This window comes from Protomyctophum bolini, assembly GCF_963924005.1.
Source record: "Protomyctophum bolini genome assembly, chromosome: 23".
Taxonomy (NCBI): Eukaryota; Metazoa; Chordata; class Actinopteri; order Myctophiformes; family Myctophidae; genus Protomyctophum; species Protomyctophum bolini.
Window position 1 is genome coordinate 14739887 of NC_137884.1, and position 25582 is coordinate 14765468.

General features: G+C 41.4%; 2 protein-coding genes across 2 annotated transcripts; one reads left to right on the forward strand and one right to left on the reverse strand.

Annotated features, from left to right (window-relative positions):
- The first annotated feature begins 43 nt into the window (after positions 1-43).
- Positions 44-6752, forward strand: LOC308311320 (uncharacterized protein). The gene is made up of 9 exons (XM_080757998.1): positions 44-115; positions 222-2337; positions 2740-2815; positions 3142-3285; positions 3596-3718; positions 4173-4217; positions 4481-4558; positions 5522-5611; positions 6121-6752. The coding sequence occupies exons 2-9, from the start codon at positions 262-264 to the stop codon at positions 6138-6140; spliced, it is 2652 nt and encodes an 883-aa protein (XP_080614124.1). The 5' UTR covers positions 44-115; positions 222-261; the 3' UTR covers positions 6141-6752.
- Positions 6753-7418: 666 nt separating this feature from the next.
- Positions 7419-24163, reverse strand: smo (smoothened, frizzled class receptor). Its single transcript, XM_080757973.1, has 12 exons — positions 23429-24163; positions 18379-18587; positions 17545-17754; positions 16882-17054; positions 15248-15467; positions 14403-14526; positions 14116-14208; positions 13858-13966; positions 12992-13177; positions 12199-12347; positions 11311-11445; positions 7419-10125 (listed from the first exon to the last, which is right to left on the reverse strand). The coding sequence occupies exons 1-12, from the start codon at positions 23709-23711 to the stop codon at positions 9482-9484; spliced, it is 2535 nt and encodes an 844-aa protein (XP_080614099.1). The 5' UTR covers positions 23712-24163; the 3' UTR covers positions 7419-9481.
- Positions 24164-25582: the final 1419 nt, after the last annotated feature.

Consider the following 25582-nt stretch of genomic DNA (forward strand, 5'->3'; position numbering starts at 1 on the left):
CTATTGCTAACATTTGCTATTTATACTTCACCATGTATTTAAGGTACAATAACTCAGTGAGAAGACTACCGTTTTAACTTGAGAGGTGGACAACGATCAAGACGACTATACAAAGGTAGCCTAGTTAAATGTACTCACTCTTGTGTTGATCTAAACTACTTTCTTTTCTATGAAGAAACAGTGTTTTATTTGCAAGTAATCTTTTGAATCTACATTCACAGGTGGAAATAAAAAGTCTTTGTCTGAAAGAAGGAAGCAAGAATGGCTGAAAACAATTCTCCTCCACACTGTGGTGAGCCTAACTCACTCGGTGGGGCCTTCGGCTCCTCTACCCCAGCTCAGTATAACAGCAATGGTGGAGTCAAATCAACATCATGGCCCCGCTGTTTGCTTCCTGATCTCACCCCAGTTTCAAAATTCTTGCATTCAAAACGGAGAGTTCTGACTGATGTCAATAGCCCTGAGGTCGTTCTGATAAAAGATGAAATTTTTCCAGATTTCTCATTTGATACTTCCACCGTAGACAAAAGCTTGAATCAAGATGGCACATTAGCAGAGCCGATTGGTTCATGCTACGATCTCGAGAACAGTAGCGTGTCTTCAGTGGACACCATGGGGAACACAACAGAGGGTTCAGTAAAGCTCACTAACAAGACAACTACTGACTCTATAAACGACTCATTTGATTGCCACCTACCTGGCCCCTCAAAGTCTAATGTGGCGCCTGATGCAGACCCTACTGGCAAAATGGTTGCTTTGAATAAGACTTTGGATGCTGAAGCTGACCCTGCTGAACTGGCAATCTCTGAAGCGGAGCCTTGCAACAATACCATTGAAGCTGGTTCTGCACTTAGCACAAATTATTTGCTTGAAAGCCATACGAGTGTTAACCAACTTAGCCCCCAAAACACCTTCGATGTGGACTGTTCCAATCTCGAGTTGAATCACCAGACCACTACTGGCTCTCTGAGAGTTGACCCAGACCCACATAACACCTTCGATATGACAGGCTCAGCCAATCTCTCCAACCACCAGACCACTACTGGCCCTATGAGAGTTGACCCACATAACACCTTCGATACGACAGGCTCAACCAATCTCTCCAACCACCAGACCACTACTGGCCCTATGAGAGTTGACCCAGACCCACATAACACCTTCGATATGACGGGCTCAACCAATCTCTCCAACCACCAGACTACTACTAGCCTGATTAGTGTTGACCAACAGAATACCTTTGACGTTGTCAGCCCTGAAAACGAGACATTTGATTTCCACTTACATATTCCCTCAAGGTGTACTAAAGATACAACGGTTGACGCAGATGCGGTCTCTGAAGATGAGCCAGTAGTGGTGGTCTCTGAAGATGAGCCAGTAGTGGTGGTCTCTGAAGATGAGCCAGTAGTGGTGGTCTCTGAAGATGAGCCAGTAGTGGCGGTCTCTGAAGATGAGCCAGTAGTCTCTGAAGATCAGCCTGTAGTCTCTGAAGATGAGCCAGTAGTGGCGGTCTCTGAAGATGAGCCAGTAGTCTCTGAAGATCAGCCTGTAGTCTCTGAAGATCAGCCTGTAGTGGCAGTCTCTGAAGTTCAGCCTGTAGTCTCTGAAGATCAGCCTGTAGTGGCAGTCTCTGAAGTTCAGCCTGTAGTGGCAGTCTCTGAAGTTCAGCCTGTAGTCTCTGAAGATGAGCCTGTAGTGGCAGTCTCTGAAGATGAGCCTGTAGTGGCGGTCTCTGAAGATGAGCCTGTAGTGGCAGTCTCTGATGTTCAGCCTGTAGTGGCAGTCTCTGAAGATGAGCCTGTTGTAAGGGCAGTCTCTGCCACGTCCTCTGGTTCAGCTTCAGTTACTGGACCTGGTAACGGTAAAGACTATTCACAGACGAGCACTTTAAGTATGTCAGAATCCTATGTCAGCCCGGTTGTGAATTTCACACGTGGAGTGAGCAAACTGGACGACACTTTAGAATTGAGGGAACACGCCCAATTCACATCGACGCCCATGCCTCACCGCTACGCAGCTGATGAAGTAGAGGAGAACCCCACTGTGGTTCCACGAAAACTTTATCAGTCACAGTTTGTTCCCGCAACAAACTCTGTAGAGTCACAGTTTGTTCCAGCAGCAAACTCTGTAGCGTCACAGTTCGTTCCCCCAACAAACCTTGTGAGTGACCGGAAGACCTTCATGAACCCCAATGACCCCAGAGTTAAACACCTGCTGCCTCCTTCATTGCTGCCACCTGCTGCCTCATTGGTTCCTGGTTCAAAGAAATCTTCTGGCCTACCAATGATGAGGAGGGCCCAAGCAAATGGACCAGGACATACTGCTGCTCTCCCCAAGGAGGTACGAGTGGGATGTTTAATCTCCTTAAAAAAAAGAGTAACGTATATATGGTAAAATGTTAGACACTTTTCTTTTAGTTCAGATCCAGTAGAACTAAAAAGTCATTTTGTTTGATGCACTCGTGTGTTGTAACGCTTTGTCAGCTTGTAGATCTGCTATTTTTAGCATGCAACCAAAATCTGCCATTGTGAATCATATTAATATTATATGATCAAGGTTTGCCAAAATGTTTGACTAAGTCAATTGTACATTTAGTCGACTAAACTTTTCCAGATTACAAAATTAATTTTTATTCAAGACTGTTAATTTTGACAGAAAATATTGATTTACGGTAGCCACAGTTAATAAAGTACACACCTGGCCCAGCAACTTTTTTTTTCTCTCCTTAACTCCTACTCTCAGGCCACTGGAATCCCCAGGTCTGTCACTGAGGTCAAAGGAATCCCCAAGGCCATGGTAACGCGTAGCGCAGATACAGGTAACTATTCAATTGAATTCTGTGCCATTTCATATGCAGTAGTTTATAGTTACTGTACTGTAGATTTTCCCATGGACAGTCAAATGGTAAATTCAGTGTCTTCACACTTATTATTTTGCTTCAGCTTGATGTCATGATGTTTAGAATAAGATGCTAGCTTTACATGGTATCCAAGTTTCTTTGAAATACGATATCATTCTCTTTGCACTTTACTCTTTGACCTTTTACCCCGTCGACTAGGGTTCATGCCAGTTATTCTGACTTTGCAAAATGCCTAAATTGTAGTTGATCCATCTCTTCTGTCTTCCCAATTGCTCCTGCTGTAGGAGCTGCACGAGCTGCACTACCTGCTGCCGGGCTAAGGAAACGTCAGGGCGCTGGTCTACCTTTAGCCACTCTGAGAGCTGGGCCAGCTCTCAGACCTCCCATGGCAAGAGGATTGGCAGCAAAAGTATCTGGGGAACCAACAGGTACACAATATCCAAAACAAATGGCATCTAAGAATTTTTTACACAGAACTGTCATGTTATGGATTGTTGGAAAAATGGAATATCCGCACTCTTGTATAAAGTTTAAAGTAGACACTGTATGGTATTGACTGCTTGCTGCATACTGAGAATATATCAACTGGTCAGTGATAACACTGACTAGTTGTGAAATGGTGTCTTGTTCCCACGGCATATTCTTAGAGTTATTTAAAAGGTGAATTATACGGTCTGTGGTGTCGCTTTTTCTTGTAGTTTCTAAATCCAGCGCATTTGCTTTTTTCTCCATTGAAAGTTCACACAAATGCAGCCCCTGCCGTCCCTTTATTGAAGATTGGCCCGTCACCAAAAAGGAGGAACTTGAGGAGTGGGGGAGACTCAAGTGGGGAGGCTGCTTTGTTGGCAAAAAGGAAGATGGGTAAATGAAGTCCCTTAAATGGTTCCATTCTGGTATAGGTTGATTTATTTTTGCCACCTAATGTGTCAAGAATCTTAGTGATTCTATTATAGCTAGCTGTAACCACTATATACTTTGTTCACCTGGATCCACCTAATGGTCTATTTATTTTGGTTGGGGATGCCTCTCCTCGATCACACTTTTTCCACTCCCGATCAGATGCCAATCAACCATCATCAAAACCAATTCCATATCTATCCGCGATCGCAGCACCTCTGATTTTGGTCCTCTCTTGTGGCTCTAAATTAAATCTGACAATAGCTGAGCTACAAGTTAGGGCTTTCAGAATCCAATCTGACTTTACTTATTGAGCACATTTAAAAACGACTGACTAGTGCTTTACAGAAAATGTCGAGACACAAGCGTACAGAATAAACAGCTTAACCCTACTTAATTTCTCTCCCTGTGATTTCAGATGTTCAGGTGCCATCCTGTAGTGCTGCAGGTCCTTCCCAGACAGGTAGGAGGTGCTGGAAGTCTGATCTTGGTGTCATCAAAACTCATCAATTACAGCTTATTTTGTAACTGGGAACGAAGTAATGATATCGGCGACAATATGTGGTGTCATTGGTGGTGCAATGAATTGACCATTTTACCCATTAAACCCCATTTTAAAAAATGGCGGAAAACATTTTTTAAAACATTTGCCTAGCTTGAAATGCGCAAAATACAATTGGCATAATCCAGTGCATTTGCTTTTTTTTCTCTCCCCCTTGCCTTCAGTTAAGACTGGCCAATCGCAAACCCTGAAGAGGCCTGGCAGTAGACAGGCTTTCCTCGGAGCCAAACAGAAAAAAATGGGTAAATAAAGGGTTTGTTCAAAGTCTCAAATTAGTAGCGTCCAGGTGTTGTAGGAATACAGGTCCTGCCCACCACTGCAGAGACTGTTAAAGGCAAGCACATGTGTTGATTAGAACCCCAAACACTATAGAGGGTATGCGCATGCTTAAAGTCAATGGCACATCGAGTGGCAAAGCCACGTTGTTTAATGCAATCAGATAGGACTTTTCTGTTTGAATGCATGTGTTGTCAAGGCCAGAAAGTAGTTTATTGCCAGTCAGGCATTCCTGCATAACTTCAGTTTGATTATGTCACACGCATACCCTCTATTGGCTGTCATATTTGTTTGTGTGAATCCCTGACTGTCTAATATCTAAAGAAAATGGTTAACATTTTAACTCTAATCAACTGATCAATATTCTTCTGTTTCTACATTTTTCTATTGAGTGGGCATGGCACACAAGCAGCATGGTATGAACCCAGATCATTTGCTATACTACTTTGGTAGTATGGTTTAATTTTATTTCGCTGCATCTAGTCCTAATGTGACTGGCATTTTAATTCCAAAATTGTAGTCTATGCTAGTCGTCGGAGTGATTTGTATGCATTTTTATTTCTCACACACCGTTTGTTGGCTGTGCAGGTATGCCCATGTGACACTACCAGTGTGCTCTGTTCTGGGCATGACTAATTGTTGGCACGTCCTACACATTAGTTTGCTTTCTTTCAATCATTGTCAGCCTTTTCAGTGCTTTTCATTTTGAAATATCCGTATTGTGTAATTTTCTTTTTTGCAACGGTTTGGGAAGTCTCTAGCAGCAAATAATGAAAGCCCAAACCTTAAGAGAAACAAAACCTACAGTACAAATGAAGTGTTTGCTTACACATTTTACAGTTAGAAATTTGCCATTTCCCTGCTGAAGTCCTTTATTGACACCTTTCAATCTAGATGGACTCATCCATGTGTCATAAATGTATTTGCAGACTGTGCCAACTGTGCCGAGGCACAAAAACGACTGGAAGAGTCACAAAAACGACTGGAAGAGGCACTGCAAGAAAACAAGAGGCTTCAAGGTATGATTTGTAAACCAGTGAGTTGCAAACCAAATGTGTTAAGCACGAGCCATTGCTTTAAAGCACAATGGCATTGACTTCCCATTGTAAACGGAGCCAGATGTCTCCAATTGGACAAATTACTTCATGACATGATAACCACACAACCTAAACCTCTTATATTTCGATTCTGTTTACTTACTTACTTACTAGTTACATGATAGCAGAATGACAGGCTTCATTTAAAAGAGTACTTGACTTGTCTAGCAATAACGCACACCATGAAGACTTTTCATTCATGGAGATTTTGTTACTCATTGCTAAGCCAAAAAAAACTTTAAAGGTGTCTCGGTTTCAGACTGGATTCAAGGCTTCATGGGACGTGTAATTGATAGTCATTTTTGGGTGAACTACTCCTTTAAAATTGCCCTGGGAATATGCTGAGTGTTCTACATTCACATCCAGGTGGCAGGTAGGCACTGCTCCATGTTAAATGATTTAATTCTTTTTTTTTTTTTTTTATCTTTCAGATTTGCTTCCCCCCAAATGAAGATTGAAGACTCAATATTTTATACCTAATTTTTGTTCAGATTTTAATTTATCCCAGATCTTAATAAAGAACCTTTACTTTACATTGCCTTGGATACTTTTGAGTGCCACTTTATACTGAAATAGATGGTAAATGCGGATAATGTATATCATTAAAAAGGCACAGACTATCTTTTCTGATATTAGTGTGGCAACAGTACTAGCTCCTACTAATGAGTAACTACACAGTAGGGTGTGGAACTCTCTTAACCCACAATTATCATCCCACTGTTCAATGTCCCGTATCACTACAAAGCTATCTTTATATTCTACAAAATCTGCCGAGTTAAATGCGGTGGAGGCATTTTGCTCCTTTACATGACGAGTCATTTTGATGTCTGGACAAGAACTACTGCCGAGTGTCTAATCGGAAGTACAAAGCTGCAGGTAGTTCTGGTAAACTGGACAATCCTGGATTTCCTATCCGATTTGACACATTCGGCAGTACATTCCCAGGCTTTATCGCCTCGTAAACTGGAGATAAAACTCAAATGAGGTTAATTGTTGTAATGTTCACAATGTGTGGTGCGTACATCCATGTTCCAACTCTGATAACCGAGACACCTTTACATCCTGACAGCTAATACACCAGATATTGTTGTGGTTAGGTCCAGAGAAGTGTGCATTAGAGATATTAAATACCAACCACAGTTGTTGGAGGGTTCCAACAACTTGTGATGCGTAAAAAGTATTGTCTCCGCTATAATTGCCATATGGTAATATATACATTCCTCAAAGCGTTTTTGTTTAACTCATCACGCTATAGGTTGCATTCATAAAATGGGTGGTTTAGGCCCACTTATTACAATAGGCATTTATTTGTTTTCCAATACTGTGAAAATATACCGTACTATAGACATTCACAGTACCTGGAATATAGCATAGACATTCAGAGCACCTGAAATATAGAATCGACGGGACACTAATATATGCTGTAACCCTCAATGTTTGCTATTATTACAGTGAAACCGTTCATGTTGCTCCCCATTCTGTGAGTCTGCTTCACCAACAATATAGTTGCAGTACATTTAGTTTATGCATTTAACCTAGTTGATTAAATTGTCTTCACGGTATGTAGACTGGGTTCATTTCAAACGAAAGCACAAGTCAATACAAAAACTGCTACGCATGGATAAACGTAAGCCAACATCATGGGGTGGGGTATGTATTCAGATTGTCATTGTTCCCAACTTTCATTATTCTAAAGTATCGTTTAGTAATTAAATGAAGAAACACAAAATATATCTTAACTTTTTATTTATATACAAAAATACAGCTGCGCAGCCTGCACAAGTTTAAGGAGAAACGACGGGAGATACAAGGGTTTTGTTTCACTAATGGAACTAAAAGGTTGTGGTGGTACCTGAGCAGGCCTAATGTAGCCTACTTTACTTGAGTATTTGTATTTTTTGATATTTAGGGACTTTTACTATACAATTCAAAGGGAAATTATTGTATTTTTGACATTTCTAGGAAGGGAAAAGGTAGGCCCTACATTGAATTAACCACTTCAGCCCTATATTTCATATAGTGAAAATCACAGATCTACAGGCTCACATGTTGACATGTCGTGAGCTTGTAGATGTGAGTGGAAAATGACTGATAGCTGGGAACCAGATAGTTACAGGTATGGTTCCATTTGTACATTCAGAGTTATGGGGGTTATGTGGCCTAACATACAGCATGGGGGTGCTCGATCAGTCGGCCACAGATTTTCATTTCAAATGACTTGACCGGTGATTAGCAATTTACCCGATCCGGAAAAAAACAATTAATTATGACCGTGCTGGTGGAAAGTATGTACATTTACTCAAGTACTGTACTTATTTGTGAGGTATCTTTATTTACTTTTACTGGAGAATAGCCCATCTACAAGCTCAGTCAAACATTTGCCCATTTTGGGCAGGAACCCCTTTTGGTGTTTTAAACATGTTATAGTTTAGCTATTGAAAAATAGCAGATCTACAAGCTCAGCTCGCCACTGAGTGGTGCGCTACGAGCTTGTAGGTCTGCTATTTTTGAAAAATCGTGAAAATATTTATTTCAGAAAACTGGAGGATTTAGAAGATTTCTTTTTAATTTTGAGGTCAGGCCTAAATGGGACAACATCGGTATTGACCAATCATCGGCACTGCCCTAGTCCTTGAAAGAACCACTACAGTATTAAAGAGTGTGGTTAACTGGTTGACCTTTTAGATGTGAATGTATACACAACACAGTACAAATTAATACAAACGAGCACATGAGCGAGCACACACACACACACACAATATATATATACAGGAAGTGAGATACCTAAGGACAACACATCACTGCCAGGTGGAAACTACGTCCAAAACATTTTCTAAATATAACAGAATATAACCGATCTACAAGCTCACTACTAGACCTATTGTGAGCTTGTAAAGCTGCCATTACTATTTTTTTCTGCAACACTGCATTAATTTACAGAAAAACACATACAAAGTTGAAAGATATACAAGGTTTCTACCCGACGGTAACGATACGTTTCTCTAGGACAGAATCTTAAATATATACAACAGAATAATAAAATGGAAACACTGACATAAAAGATAATCCTGTTTAAAAAGCAAAGGAATGAAAATACGAGATGTCATTCGCATCTATTTCATCCTAAAATCTAGTGTGTGAGTGTATGTATAATATATATCAACATTGTGACAAACATATAATATAGGTTTGTCACATATATGTCACATATTTGTCATATATTGTCTATATTATAGACAATAACCATATTAGAAAAAAGGACTTGCAAGATGACTAATTTCTTACGCCAAGAGGACTTTAGCTGCCTTGTTTGTTTTTTGTCATCGTGGAGTTACTTTGTCTATGAAATGTTATTTTGGACAATGACAGAATATTAAGAAAATATATTTTTTGTGAAGATATTTACAATATGATAATAATAAACCTTTCTTTTAAGCTCTTCCCTTAAAAAAAAGCTAAAGAAAGAACATAATGGCCAATCTTGGTTCCATCTTGACCGTTTGGGCGCTACGGGAAACGCTGTGTAAGTATCCAGCACTTTTTCTTTTATAGCTTACAGGTCAATAAATCCATAAATCCGTCTCTTAAAAGTCATATAAAATATGTCATGGGGCATCACTGGCATAGCGGTTAACGCTAGGCCATATGTAGGCTCTAATGCAGCCTGACAGCAGGTTGCAGGTTCGATTCCCGAGCGATTTCTGTGTGTCACTCGCTGTCTCTCTCCCCGTTTCCTGTCTCTCTCTCTACTGTGTACTATCAATGAAGGCCGAAATGCCATCAAAAATATCTTTAGAAGTCTGAGTCGGCGTCCATTAGCTGTGCCTCCATCAGATTGGTCCTGGAGTGGATGGGACCGAACCCGACCCTTTGGCCAACACGGACCACCCTCCCCCCTGACCCAGAGCCCCCGGCGGTGGGCTCAGCCTCCCCGGGGTAGAGGAACGACGAGCCGGGCTGCCAGGACGGGCCGGGAGCTAAGGGTCGACACCGAGGTCCCAGGCCCAGGTCCTCTGGACGGTCACTGAAGGTCAGGGGGTTGGACAGGGTGCCGGGGAGGTCCTGGAGGTGGTGCTTCGGACGGCTCTGGCGAGGAGGCGCGTAGGGGAAGCCCTGCTGATAGGAGGGGGGATGCGCGGGGGGTCGGGGATCCATGTAGGACCCCGGCAGGTTGTCCTGCTCCAACTGCTGCTGTTGCTGTTCCCAGAGGCTGGCCACCAGGCTAGGGTGGCAGGGGAGTTTGGGCAGACGGGGCACAGAGCTGGGGGGCCCAAACTCGCGGCGCCGGTAGCCCTGGTGGTCCACTCCCTCCTCCGTCAAGGTGGGGCGCACATGGTCCTTCTTTCTCTTCTTCTTCTTCTTCTTCCTCTTGATCATCTCCGGTGATATCTCGGCCTCCACCATCCAGAGCTTGTTCCGCTCCTCTGGGGGCGGCACTGTCAGAAGAAGAAGAGAATTAAAATAAAATAAAACAGAGGTGGGTCTAAGGCTGTCACGATTATGACATTTTACTTGACAATTAATTCTCATGCATATAATTGTGATTGTGTGGCTTTTAGGCAGGGCAGATATGACACAAAACAAATCAATACACAAACAAATGGCCAATGCGACGCGTTGCGACTGCTATTTCCACTATTTCTGAAAATGTTTCAAGATGGACATTTCTCGACATGTAAAATAATGCAAAAATAATTGCAAATTATGTAATAATTGTGACAGGCCGGGGTCCATATTTAATTTTTGGCCTCTTTATAGAGCACTGAAGTCTGACGTCACTTTCAGTAGAGGGCGCCAGTACACAGGTTCATGTATTTCTTTAGTTGCATTGAAATCCCCATAGGGGGATTTTAGATCGCTTCATATAAGAACTGTTTGAAAAATAAACCGATCATCTCAGCCTTTCTGTCAGGGGGGTGGCTGTGTGTCGTTATTGATGTCCATTCATATTTGATACAGCCAGTTTCTGGAGAAAATTGAATTAATGTGGCCGCAAAAGCCTTGAAACTACATATGAAGGCAATGTCGCTGCTAATATATGTCACGCCCAGCTGTCAACGCATTGCGTTCCTGAGATTCCTCGTTGACGTAAGCTCAGCTGGTGCTGACTCGACTCGTACTAACCACGAAACATTAAATATCAATAAAATAAAAATAAAAGTAATTAACATTCAGTTTCTGTTGTGCGACGGGCAGATGCAGTCACCCGCCTACCCGGAAATGTAGTCTCTGGGTTGTTTGACTCGTTTCTAACGCTTATTTTGTTACTCTTTGGGTATATTTGTACATTTCCACCTTCGGTCCATGCTTCATATCCATGAGTGAAAAGGCCGGGGTGATTGGTTTATTTTTCAAACGCAGTTCTTATATGAAGAGATCTAAAATCCCCCTATGGGGATTTCAATGCAAATAAAAAATACATGAACCTGGGGACTGACGCCCTCTTCCGACAGTGACGTCAGGACTTCGGTGCTCTATAGGGCATACTTGATGGCGGACAGAGACATTTCAGATACAAATATGACCAAACACATGGTGGAACATTTTGCTCTTGGGAGTTAACGTAAGAGCAAAATGGATGCCAGGGGAATGCAGTGGATGGCAGTGAACGTTCTTCTCACCCGGGGTTCCAGTAGGCGTGACAGAGATGTCCTGTGGCAGGATGGCGCCTCGCCTGGCCACCATCTTGGTCACATGCTGCGCCCAGGCTGACGACATGTCGTTGGAAGGCTCGTTTAGGTCAAAATTTATTCCAGCTACAAATGAAAAAACAGAGGCAGGCCACAGGAAAGCCCATTTAGAAAAACTGAAGAGTAATTTGTTGTAAAGTGTACAGTTAATACAGTATACACAGTTACTGATAGACAACAACACTACTACAGTGGAACAGTAATGAGGGAACTTAATAGGACGTAATAGTTGCATTACAATTTCTGACCACAAGGTGGAGCTATTGTTTACCATTGATCAAATAACTTTTTTGAGTGGCGCAACCATAGGGTGCAGCCACTCCAATGCCCAGCTTTGTCGTCCCTGTCCCTATGTCCCTATGTATGTTTAGGGTACCAACAGTGGGTGCTGTTGCACCACTCACTTCAGACAGGTCTGATTATTATATATTTTTCCTATATACAAGTTCAATGTTGTTTTTATGTTGACAATGAAGGGAAAATGTAGGTAATCTTGTCCCTAACACAAACATTAAATGCCATTAACAATAAAGAGAATTTAATGTTTGTTTTGACACCGTTTTTTTACATCACCATTACATCACATCAACATGAGTTTTGTTAGACTTTAATATATATATATATTTATACACTTGAAACGGGACAGTCTGCACAATGAGTACTTACTTTATGTACATGTTGATGGCAATACTTTACTCAAGTGCATTTTTAATTCAGGACTTTTACTTTCATATTGCAGTATTGATACTTTTACTTCAGCAAAACAATTGAGTGCTTGTTCCACCACTGGATCGTACATGCAAGCTCATATCCACTCACCCACGGGTCCGTCGTGCGACACGGTGTGCATGCTGAAGGACAGCTCCTTCTCGGGGTCTTTGTGGAGCTCCTTGCGCTTGGAGAAGGCTTTGGCGATCATCTTGCTTTTCTTAATCCTCTTGGGCTCATCGTCACTGCGGCCAATGACCCTGCGATAAGGAACCACACGAAAACTCAATCAATCGGGTAATAACATTAAAAAAAGACCCTATGACGTCCCCACACATCCTGGGCCTTCTACAGGTGTAATTATGAAGACATGTGCGTACATCTTGAGCACTTAAGCTGTTAATGTGAAGCAACATTTTGGCGTAAATGGATGTTCAGTTCGGGTTTAGATCCGATTCTGTCAATATGCATGAATGCTGCTCCAAATATAATATTATTTGAACGGAAGATTAGTAATAGACAGTGGCCAATCATAGGGAGAGTTCTAGGGCACATCAACATCAGCCTCTGTGATTGGCTGGGATGCCGGCACCGTCCACACAGGTTTTTGTTTTGAAGTTGCTCTGCTGCTGCTGGATTATTATGTTTCTGTTGGGAAATAAAAGCTAATCGTCTGATTGAGGAAAGACATCTCTGCCTCCGATTACCATGGCAGCAGCGTCAACATCAACTAATGGGTTCGGTGGTCAGAAAAGAAGAAACGCTAAATGGATGGATTGTCCATCCATACAGTATAACATTATCATTAGCACTGGTGCATTGGAGCGGCTGCACCACTCAATAACACTACAGAAGCATTTTTCTAGTGCTTGCTGCAACATGTTTAGTATGGTGTCCTTCTGACCTGCACCAGGTACGTTTCCAGATGAGGATGGTGGCTTTGGTCCACACCCAGGTGCTCATGGCGATGCCCGTCCCGAACATGGAGAACAGGTTGATCTTCTCCACCATCAGGCTGGGCCGGTTCTTGATGATGCATTCTGGGATCGGTTTGTTGGTCTGGGAAGCGATCGTTACGTTGGCCTCGCACCTGTTTGTTCAAAGCAAATTCAAAATCAGGGCCTAGTCGTTCCAAACGAATTCAAAATCAGGACCCGTTGTTCATAAATTAATTTGAAATCAGAGTGTGTTGTTCAAAATGAATTTGTAATCAGTGTACTACTGATTAGTGTGAACCATGTGTAACATAGCTCTCACTCTCACTCTGAGCTCAGTATGAGGTTTATTATGCAGGTTTTGATGAATAAATAAGTATTTGTACTGGTTGGAGCAGGAAGGAGAGGTTGACATTTTTGAGGTAAAATTAAATCCAACCAATGTCAACAGACTGGGGCTGAAGAGGGCTCCAGTGCAGACAGTGTTTGGGGTAACATGTGGAACTACACAGCAGGGTTACATTAGAGCAGGGGTCTTTGTTTTTTCCAGGCCAAGGACCCCTTAGCAGAGAGAGAGAGAGATGAAGCAGGGACCCCCACTACATATTGTATAAAATTGTGTTGTAGATCATACTTTTCCATATATTTCAGAAGTAGCACATAGACTTGTTTGTCACAGCACTACTGTCATCAGTGTTAGTAAACTTGGCCTTTGGCTCTCTACGTACTTTAGTATATCTTTTCCCCTCTACACAAAACCTCTTAACACAAAATTGCAGAAGATATTAGTATAATATAGTTTGTCTATAATATTTAAGATGGTGTCAGGACTCACAATACATATTCTCTGAAACTTCTCTCCCATTCGGCCTGGTTGAAGAAGTCGTAGAAATGACAGCCGAATGTGATGAAGACAAAACCGAAGGCCAGGAATCCAAATATACCTGACAAGAAGAAACAATGGTAACTGAATGTTAAAACACTGCATTCTTCATAACAAATTAAACTATTACGTCAAAAACACATTATTAGAAGACATGGGCGCATTGGGCGCCATGGGTGTGTTTTCAAATGATTGATTAATAAATCATACCAAGTCTCAACATGGTCTCGTTGATCTTGCTGGCTGCCTTCTCACTCAGAAGGCCAGGATGGTTGCTCTTGATGGAGAACAAAGTCATCACTCCTGAAAACACAAATACAGATTATAACCAGTGTTATGGTTCCAAGTGACTTCCACTTGTTCCACGTGTAGGCATAGGAGTCAGCTAGGCTGATTTCTCTGCATTTCATCACCCCGCTCACACTTTTACACCTGTAAACTTGTGAGGTGACAATACATTTTAAAGTTTAAGTAAGGATTGTCAGTCAGTTACTCACCTCGGATGAGGAAGTAGCCACCGACAAGCAGCACCACCCCGATGGGAGCCAGAACAAACCCGGCCCGGTAGTGATAGTTCTTGTAACCGACGAAACAAATCCCACTCACTGAGTCTCCATCCACCTACACAGGCGAACACACGTGGGTTAAAGCAGAATAAAATCTCACGACTAGACTGAAGAATCTTTTATGGCCAAGTCCTAATAATGTGCACTTTGTGAAACAGCGTGAATATATGCAACCATATATACACCATAACCACAGTAGCGATACAATTATCACAATATATACATTTATGATGTTTTAGAAGTAATATTGTTCCTGCTGTTCTCCATACTGTACTGCCAACCAGTTGGATAAATCACAGATTGAGGCTTTAACCTTTGCTAAAATAAAATATCCGAGAACATTAAGGTTTTATGGAGGATACTTCTGAACATATTGCTACTTTAGTTGGAGCACTTCAAATTCAATAATCTTAATAATAATAACCGAAAATAGTCAGTATACAAGCTCTCAATGCGATTTGCGCCAAGCTTGTAGCTCTGCTATTTTCACTACATTACATTTTTTAATTTAGGGAATTTCTTTGATCATTTTTTTAGTTCATTCATGAATTTATTTTTGAAAATTGTTTCAATTTGTTTTCAACTCGTAGAAATGTGTGAATTGTGGAAACCTTTAGAAAATCTTTCAGAAATAATAATTCATATAATAAATGTAATAATATAATAATAAACATTTAGGAAACACAACTCACGGCCCACGAACATTGATCCGCTGCGACCCACAATTAAGGTCCCGATGACCCACTGTTTCTAGGAATCAGTGCTGGGAAACGTACCTCTGCGAGGGCCAGGATGGCCACGGTGAGGACAAAGGGGATGGACCAGGTGACCATGTGGAAGTAGGAGGTCCGTCCAGACAGGGGCTGGTGGGTGGTGCCCAGGGCCTTGAAGGACGTGTGCCAGGCGTAGGTCAGCATGACGAACCAGATCACCCCCGACATCAGGGAGTAGTAGACGATGATGAAGATGGTGACACAGGACAGCGTCTCCGAGGACCTGCCAGAGGACAAGAGAAACCGACGAGACAAAAGAATAACAATAATAAAAAATCACATTCATGTTAAGTGAGGGGCACCTTTTATTGAACCAAAGGTGATTTAATTTATTTTATTATTTGTACAAACATGAATTATAAAAGGACACAGGTTTTAACAGCATTCCTGTTGATTGGGTATTGTGTTTAATGATTGTGTGGCACCTGGCTCTCCTGCAGTACTGGTGATCCTCTTGATTGAGTGGGGGAAGGTACCAAGTGCTATAGAGCAGGAGGTGTGTCTGTCTTATGTTTCAAGAGCTCTTGTGTTATATGTTCTCTTATGTCAATGATTTGGTGCCTGAAATGTATTTGGAATAGGTTTAGTAAAACCGTATAATTGTGTAAATCAACTCATGGGCCATGGGTAAGTGGTTACCAATTAATTCTGTGTTCTTGGTATGGTCTCACCTAGTATAAAGGTGAGGCTGCAGGATGCCAAGGTTCAGTATGGGCTTGGGCAACAAGCAGGTAACACCCAGGGAGCGCTGCTAGGAGTCCCTATTTGGAAGGGTTTTTGGCCTCATGCAGTTTCCTAACTTCTGGGTTTTTGTTTCCTAATTTGCTGTCAAGCTAAGTTTCATCTGTCTTTTTTGTGAGTTTAGTCTTCAGTGTTTTTTTTGTCTGTTAAACCTTCCACTGTAAATACGGCTGCATCGGGGAAGAATAAAACATTCTGTCACTTTTTGGAGCCTTGGCCACTCTGCCAACTTTACAACGCCCACCAGTTCATTAAGTATGCCTGGTTTGCCTGGTGGTGATGGGTGGTGATCCATGATAAAGCTGGAGGGGTTAGGAGAGGGGATGATATTGTGATGTCACTACTGTATTGTCCTGAATATAAGACGACTCTGATTATAAGACGACCATTTTTCAAGACTAATTTGTGGGAAAATAACATTGTATGTCAAATAGTCTTCGATTATAATACGACTCCATTTTTTAAAGGTTATTTCAATTGAACTAAAAAAAACATATATATTCAGGACAATAGGGTATTTCACTGTTTTTTTCATTGGCACATTTGACTGTCAAGGTTTCAGCCTCCAGGAAGGAACCCTAAATACAAAGGGAAGACATCATTGCACATAACCACACCAAGGGGTCTAATGAAGTATTGTCACCTCATAAACAAAAATCACTGCACTCCATCTTTAACGTTTTGTGTTTTTTCATAGATTAATGCCCTACTTGCTCATACTATGGCGTCACAAGTATCAAGTGAAGTGACGTGCTTTAAGTGAGTTTGTGTGGTGCTGTAGTATGATCAAGTATGGGGCGTTAATTTACAAAAAAAAGATGAGAGGTTTCTGCCCGACAGTCAGCAACGATATGGCCTGAACCTCATCACCCGTGTTGTTTTGCTAGCTCACTTACGAGGGCTCTCCCAGGCGCATGGTGTTGTCACTCTTGCAGACGATCTCCTTGCGTGCTCCGTCCAGGAACTGGGCCAACCAGCCGATACTTCCCACAAAGAAACAGGCGTTGATGTAGAACAGAATGACGGCCGGGTAGCGGTTGGAGTTCTTCCAGTCTGCAAGAAACGTGGCCTTCGAACACAAGAGACGGAGAAGATGAAGACGGAGAGAGAGAGGAAAAAAAAGATACAGTACTGAACAGGTCAACACAACACACACACACACGTGCGACGCACACACACACACACACACACACACACACACACACACACACACACAGACAGACACGCATTATGTAAGTAAGTTAAAGCAGCACTATGTCACTTTTTTTTATTAATAAAATGTAATGTTGTGGTTGTTGGATTTTGTCTCTCTGCTCTCGAGACATTTAGATTGTGTCTAAGGTCATGTCTCACCTAGACACAGGATTTAACTAGATTCAATTCATCCCCCGAGCAAGCAGGCTGGCTTATTAGTAAAAAATGTCAGCACCTAAGCAGGAATCCAAGTTAGAATTCCTGGGCAGAAGTGGAAAGTTACATAGTGCTACTTTGATTGCCATTATTTGTGTGGCGATTCATCGTCACGTAAACGGTGACATAGCCCTAATGCTGAAACTCACCAGAGTGAAGAAGGTGCAGAGGAGGGTGATGGAACCAAAGTATGCGATGTAGGCATGCATGTCGGAGTGCTCCTCCACAGTGAACAGAGGGTTGTCACACTGGATCCCGCAGCCCTCCACGTCCTTGTACCAGCTGGACTTGATGTCCGTCTTCACCAGGGGGGCCTCGCACTGACCCGACATGTTGAACTTCAACTTCTGGACCTCGTTCTGTCACGGAGAGACCCAGGGGGACAGGAGAAGAGATGAGGAGGATGAGTTGACCAGGTTAAAATGAGATGAGATGAGATTTATTGTCAATGTACAGTACAAGTACAGTACAGTACAGTACAGTGAAAGGTATTTTCGCCGGAGTGCAAACATGTCAGTAAAAAGATCACTGCTAGTTCACACGTACTGCGGAGACGCAGGGCTTAGCTGTGTACACAAAATGTGAAAGGTCTTTCCTTTTTTTGATTGAACCAACACTGACCAAATGTGACCAATCGTCCAATGTTTGACTGGAACTGCATGGTGCCGTTCTCAATCCTAAAAAACGTGAAAGAAATAATAAGAAACAGTTGAGACGATGGAGGCGAGCAGACTTGAGCCACGAGAGGCTCTGTCAGGTGGACACCTCATATCCAAAACTATTACATTTCAGGATTCAAATAGCAAAAGTAGCAGATCTACAAGCTCAAAATGCACTTTTGATGCTTCTATGTGTGCATATGAAAGAAATGGAATGGAAATAACCCGCTGGGTTTTTTTACGGGTATCCTTTTGATAACGGCGTGACAATGTAATGTATGCGTTTTTCAATACGTTTTTCAAAGTCAAAGTGCATGCCGTTACCGAGCAGCCCATGGGGAACTTGTCCTTGTCGTCGCACTTGAGGAAATTGGGCCAGCCTCTCTCCTGGTCAACGATGCTGCAGGGCCCCCTGGTGGCCATGCACAGGCTCTGGCTGGGCAGCTCCACGCGCCCACCATCACACTTGGGCATGTAGACGGCACACAGCAGAGGCTGGATGACCGACCAGCAGCGAGGGGCGTTCCGCAAGCCTGGATGGAACAGACAAATCAATGTACAGTCAGTACCATTTTTAATCTGTCTTCATTCATTCATTGAGCGTTGAAAGATTGTTCATAATATTCATCCACACACTGTTGAAAGTCTGTAATTGTTGACTATTTTTGTTGTCTTTGAATATTTCGGAAACATTGGGATATTTGATTTTGTCCATGTCGCACGCACGCACACAAACACACACATTACACCATTGGTTCTCTAAGTGGGGTCCGGGCTCCAGGGGTCCCCAGCAAATGTAGTTAATATAGCATCACGATAATCTTAACCACTTTATCCATTTATAAGTTCAAAAATATTATAAATATGCAATATTTATATAATACGTTGACTTGACTGCCACGATTGTTTAAGTCTCTGTCCATTCATGTACCATGGTTATTTTAAAGCGAGGGGCAAAACTTTGCCTGGGCCTTAACACATTCAGACCGTACGACGTGTGGAAACGTCATAACTAATCCAACCGACTGATTGCGACGACGTGTGTTCACGTCCTAGCGCTGTTTCATTGATATCAAACAGAGAAGAAATAAATCCGATTCTTTTCTCTTTTTTTGGGTTGGCCTGTACTTCTGCAATGCTTCCCTGTTCAGCGATCAGAAAGAAAGGCTCTCGCCCGGAATATTAACGCTTCTAGAGAGACTCGATCGTAATCATAGTAAGGTAAGCAAGCAACATTATGCCTCCCAGTTTTTGTACGGAACGGAAGCCACCGTAAAAGCTTTCAGAGTAAAAGCTGCCATATCTGCCCGGCACCCCGAGTTTCTATTTTGAAAGAAATCCTGGCGTTTTAGCTCATGGTGTCATTCAAAACGGCAATACAGTTGCGTAAAAACCCACCCCCTTATTAGGGCGCCCGCAGGGCAGGGCATTCTCACATTCTAATACAGCTAGAGAACCCCTTTATGACAGCCAGCTTGATAGTGCGCCTCGTTAATCATTAGACTCCACACCTCCTGGGTTCGAATGCCACTGCTGCCACTCATTTTCCAACAACCGCGGCCTACTTTCTTTTGGCCAATAAAGTAGGCCTAAAGTTTTAGACCACAACGGAGGGGCGCCGTCTCAATCAAACTTGAGCCACAAGAGACACCACCGCACGAGTTGCCATGTCGAACGAGTTGCCTGTTCGAGTTGCAACCTGATATGGACCGAATAGTAAATCCTTGTACCCAGAGTCCCGCAAGTAGAGAAAGTCACGAGGGGGCCATCATCTGTGAAACCGGCACCATCCATGCTCACGAATGCGACACATGACTAGATGTGAAGCAGTTCCGCGTGCGTCACAGAAGGGGACGTTCAGTAGGCCAATCAAAGGCAGGTGGTGGCAGGTCTTTTTGCAACCGTATTGCTGTTTTGAATGACACTAGCTCATGGATAAGCGATCCTATTGTGGGAGGGTCTCAGACCATCCGAGGCATGATTATTTTAACCATAACCAGAGGTGCGACCGGAATCAGACGTAAATAAGGCTTGTTTTGATTATAATCGGAATCTAGGATTATAATCCGCAGGGCTCCAGACTAACTTTTTCACACGTAGCACTGGTGCCACCTACCTTTTCAGTTGATAGCGCCACCACAAATTAGGTAGCACCATCTTTTTCTTTGTGTAGTGTGGTACTAATACATGACCCAGTGATAAGGTCATGTATAATGTAAGGTCTCAAAACTGAATACGTAAATATATGCAAATCCAACAATAACCACATTATAAAAACACTTAACAACACTCCTCTGAAACAGGTTGTTGACTACAAGTATTTGGGTTCATATTTATCTTCTTCCCAAAAGGACTTTCAAACTAAGGGTATAGCCTGGTCAGCCTGCAATGACATGCATAAGATCTGGTCATCCCAGCTTAGTAAGATGTTAAAAGTAAAAATATAACAGCTGGACTTGATATATATATATATATATATATAACAAAATAGAATAGAACAACATCAACTGAAGCATTCAAAATACAAAATAATTGATGACTACATGTGAATGACATTACATAGAATGACATACTCGCCGATACCAGCATTTTAGGCATTATCAGCAGTATACTCCGTCCATACAGTATATCCACCACCCACAACCTATAGCCTATTATGTTAGACTGACACATATTCATATATCCACTGGCAATGGATATTAATCCACATATTTACTGTACATTTTTGATCGATTGATAGTAGTAGTACATTATTTATGTTCAATTCCTCAGAAATCCTACAATCTAGATCATCTAGGTCCTAGGAGCAGGCCAGTAATTCTTTTGTATATGTATTTTTACTTAAGATTGATAAGACAGACAAATCATGTATATAATCGAGTAAATACATGAATCATAGTCTCGATCCGAGGATAGTTTGGTTCTTCTTTTTACCTGCATGAGCCTGTCTTACATTCACCGCTGTTGATTATCCCATTTTAGGTGGGAACCCCTTTTGGTATTAGCATTACGTTATGCTTTAGCTATTTAAAAATAGCAGATCTACAAGCTCATAGTGCGCCACCGAGTGGCGCGCTACGAGCTTGTAGGTCTGCTATTTTAGAAAAATAGCTTTTTCATTTTTAGAATCTGATCTCAGGTCAGAATGGGTTATGACACCTGGATCAATAGAGGTTGATCTCAGCTGGAGATAAGACAGGCCATTCATAGGTGATTACATGTGAAAGACTCACACTAACTGGATGGATATACCTCCTCTTTCATGTGAAAGACTCACACTAACTGTATGGATAGACCTCCTCTTTCTATTTACATCCTGTCCTGTGTGTGACTGACCCACCTTTTCTTGTCACTAGAGGTTTTTCTTCCTGTTACCTTTAAACAATTTCCCCAACTCTTTGGATTACTTTGCCGGTCATCATCAGATTCATCATGCCAATTAACTTCATTATCACATTGCTAAGAATTAACAAGGCCTTAGCCTATTGTATGTTACGTGTTGTAAATCATAAACACTATATATATATAGTATAGTGTTTATTTACAACACGTAACATACTATATATATATATTATATTAGGGATGGGAATTTTCGATTCATTCATTCATTAATATATACGTTTTGATAACCTTATCGATCGATTAACCGGTTAGTTGATAAGCAGCTATTTAAAAAAAAAGAAAATGAATCTGACAATCTTAATTTCCCTCAATGTCTAACATAACAATCTACATTTTGCTGATATACAGAAATAATTCAAAAGGCATATTATATTTCTTAATCAAATGATTATTTGACCATTGGAGACACAGGGCCAGGCAATGGCATCTTTGTATGAGGAATATGAAATGAGCAGTGCACTGTCTTGTCTGTCACATCACACGTTTTTGTGGCTACCAAGGTGGGGGGGGACTTTTTTAACCTGCCTACATGTATGTGCGTTCCTTGGCCACTCACGCGCAGAGACAGCATTACATTCACAGAAAACCGCCCAATGATGGAACCCCAGAGAGTGAGTGAGTGAGTGTGTGTGTGTGTGTGTGTGTGTGTGTGTGTGTGTGTGTGTGTGTGTGTGTGTGTGTGTGTGTGTGTGTGTGTGTGTGTGTGTGTGTGTGTGTGTGTGTGTGTGTGTGTGTGTGTGTGTGTGTGTGAAATCATCAACCCTGGCATTCAGTTGATGATTTCTGTCTTTAAATGTCATGATGAATTTAATACATTTTAGCATCTAAAATCGTACCACAGCAGTGGCTTAGGAGGTAAGCCACTGCAAGTTCGGGAAGTTCTTCCCCAGAGTTAGTGTCGAAGTGTCCTTGAGCAAGACGCTGAACCCCTAATTGCTCCTGATCATGAGCAGGTTGGTGCCTTGCATGCATGGTTTTGTGCCAATGGTGTATGAATTTGTGTGTGATTGTAATGCACATTCATTGTAAAGCACAGGAATAAAGGCACTATATAAATGCACCATTTACCTCTGTAATATTTGCAAAGTTTTGATATTCAATCAATCAATCAATATATTATATAGATCTGGATGGTTTGTGTAGGCTATCTGAGGGGAAAATAAGGGGACCAAGGGTCTACGAAGTGTACATTTAAGCTGGCTAAAGCAATTAAAGCATGATGATTTATTTTGATTTGATTGGGAAATCCATTTTTAATTAGCCTTGGATCAAGACTAGATTCAAAATTACTATTGGTCTTGGATCAAGACTAGATTCAAAATTACTATTAGTCTTGGATCAAGACTAGATTAATTTTTTTTGTCAAAAGACAGATGTACTTTATATAGTCATAGAAGTCATAGGCCAGTACAGGCCAGTACCTACAGTTTTATAAGCTGTAATTCAATTAATAAATCCAGTGGTGGGTGGATATAGTAAGTAAGTACATTTACTCAAGTACTGCACTTAAGTACAATGTTGAGGTATTTACCGTATTTGTATCTTATTGGAGTATTTCCAATAATTTTACTTTTCTCAAAGTCAAATACTTTTCACTCCACTACAATTATTTGAAAGCTTTAGTTACTTCAGCCCTATTTATTTGAAAATAGCTCAGAGCTTGTATATCTGCTATATATTTTCTAAAATATGTTATGCTACCTTAATTGTGAAATGGGACATTCTGCACAATGAGAACTTTTACTACATTTAGGCTACTTTACATTTTTATGACAAATGCCAATGCGATTGCGTTTGTACTTTTACTCAAGTAAATTTTGAATGCCGAACTTTAGGCTATCATAATAATCAATCATAATAATGATTGTTGTGTAAGTAGCCTACAAAATGTGAGTATATAGGCATAGACGTATTCTATACTTCTTCTAGCTCTGCAGTTTTATGAATAATTACATTAAATCAAAGCTCTTACCAGACCACATGGTCAACTTCTCAAAAGCCTCATCCTGGGTGGTAGAATCCTCAGCCAGGAGCAGAGATGTGTGAGTGTAGGGCAGAGGAGAGCCCAGGCATGTGTTGTACTTTAGAACCTCACAGGTCGTCGATTTCTTGCAGAGGTCGTCAAATATGATCGTCCCGTTTGTGGATAGAACCGCCTGAGAAGATGAGCCCGAAAAACAGCACAAGATCCAAACCCAGACCCAATAATAATAAAGCAGTGGGCAGAAAACGGGGCCCCTATGTTGGGAAGACATCTTGGGTTATAGATTCAACTTGAGCTAACTTTAGGAATCCCCCTAAACATACACACACACACACATATAAATAGGTCTATTGTATATTAATGTTTCTTAAAACACGTATTAGAACATCCATCTTCATCCGTTAATTGTATCCAATTCCGAGCCGTTTCCAATTTCCAAAACGCGACATTGTTGCAACAAAGTATCCAAAAGTTTTCTTCACGCTACGGTTTGAAACGTTTTGATTTTGCGTTTCTGAAACAAGAATCCCCCGCCGTAGAAGATCCCAAAAAATGATCCCTTCATGATCCACATTGAACTCGCTGCAAAAACACGACTTCAAGCGGGGGGAAAACAATGTTTGTGAAAGATTATCGTACTAAATAGTAGCTTAAGTCCTTTTTACAATGTTTTTAAGCTGGATGGGAAAATAAAGAGCCGAGGTTCTACTCTAGTCTACTCCCTCCCCCCACTTCTCTCTCCCCCCTCCCAAAAACTTTGCCGTGAAAAAGTGTCAGTCTGTAATCGGATCTGCTCCATCCCATCTTCTCCTCCTTCGGACCGACGGAGACCCGCTTTCAGTGTTGCCAGATCCGCTTATTATCAGCTTTTGCGTGTGTTTAAATGTCTTGAGAGGAGGACCACAACAATCGAAAGCACATGGGGCTTTTTGTTATCCTTTTAACAATCACTGTAAAAATCGTAGGCTACCTCTGTACTATCTGCAAACTGTTAATAAAGTAGGCTATTCAATCAATCAATCAATCAATCAATCAATCAAAAAGTTGAGTTTGGGGCTTGTTTTAGTTGCTTGTATTAGTAGTTGCATTTGTTATATGTTTTTCTTTATTTCTTTGGACAGAGGGTTTGCTTCCTATTGTTTTAATTATTGTTTAATAATAAGAACCCCCAAATTAGTATGTGTTGATTTAATTGATATAACTTTAGTAGTTTAGTAACAGTTTGCAGAAAAAAAGCACAGTTCAATACAAGTTCTGCTAAGAGGATTTAAAACCCAAGAAAGACTATTTCCATTGGGGTCCTTTGCTGTGTACAATATACATACACTGATGCCTAGTCTGGACAGTGGACACACCCGTGTACTGTGAAGTGATGGGCGCTCTTATCTTTGCTCAGACACATAGACCTAAATTCTCCATTCATTGTCAATGGGAATTTAATTTATTTAATAGAAAATAGACAAGCCCACAACACTGATTTCAAAAGTGCTGCATGTGCATGCCTTTAATACGCATTGCTTCTTTTGGGCTTGTTCTTTTCATGGTTGTTTATTTCTCTTGCGGAATCTGGCAACACACTCCTTTCTGCTTTATTTGCAAAAAAAACCCATAATTCTGGATCCTATACATAATACATCTATGTGTGAAAGTGTGAATCTGTGGACAATCCCAGCGCAGGTTACGATAAGAAGAGTGAGAAGACATTGGCCTTCTTTTGTTTAGTTTCTGACACGTTTGCGGTCGTGTGTGTGACTGTGTGTGCGTGTGCGTGTGTGTGTGTGTGTGTGTGTTCTGGTATGCACATGGTCGGTGGGGGAGAGGCTTGTAACAAAACCTCATCTCTCCTCCCATCCCCCCTCTAAAAGGAGTAAGAATGTGCCTTATATAGAAAGAAAGAAAGAAAGAAAGAAAGAAAGAAAGAAAGAAAGAAAAGAAAATGCACAGTAAATCCCTATATTCCCTATACTATACTCAGATATTGGACTATATAGGCCAACACTCTTTGGAGTTCAACACAACAAATGCGCTGTTCAAATGGTTTCACATTGCTTTCTATAGTGCTTTTTATATAGTCACTTTACTTGAAATGTATAGGCTTATACAATATTTTGCCCTGTAAAATAAATTAAAGCAAAGCAAAGT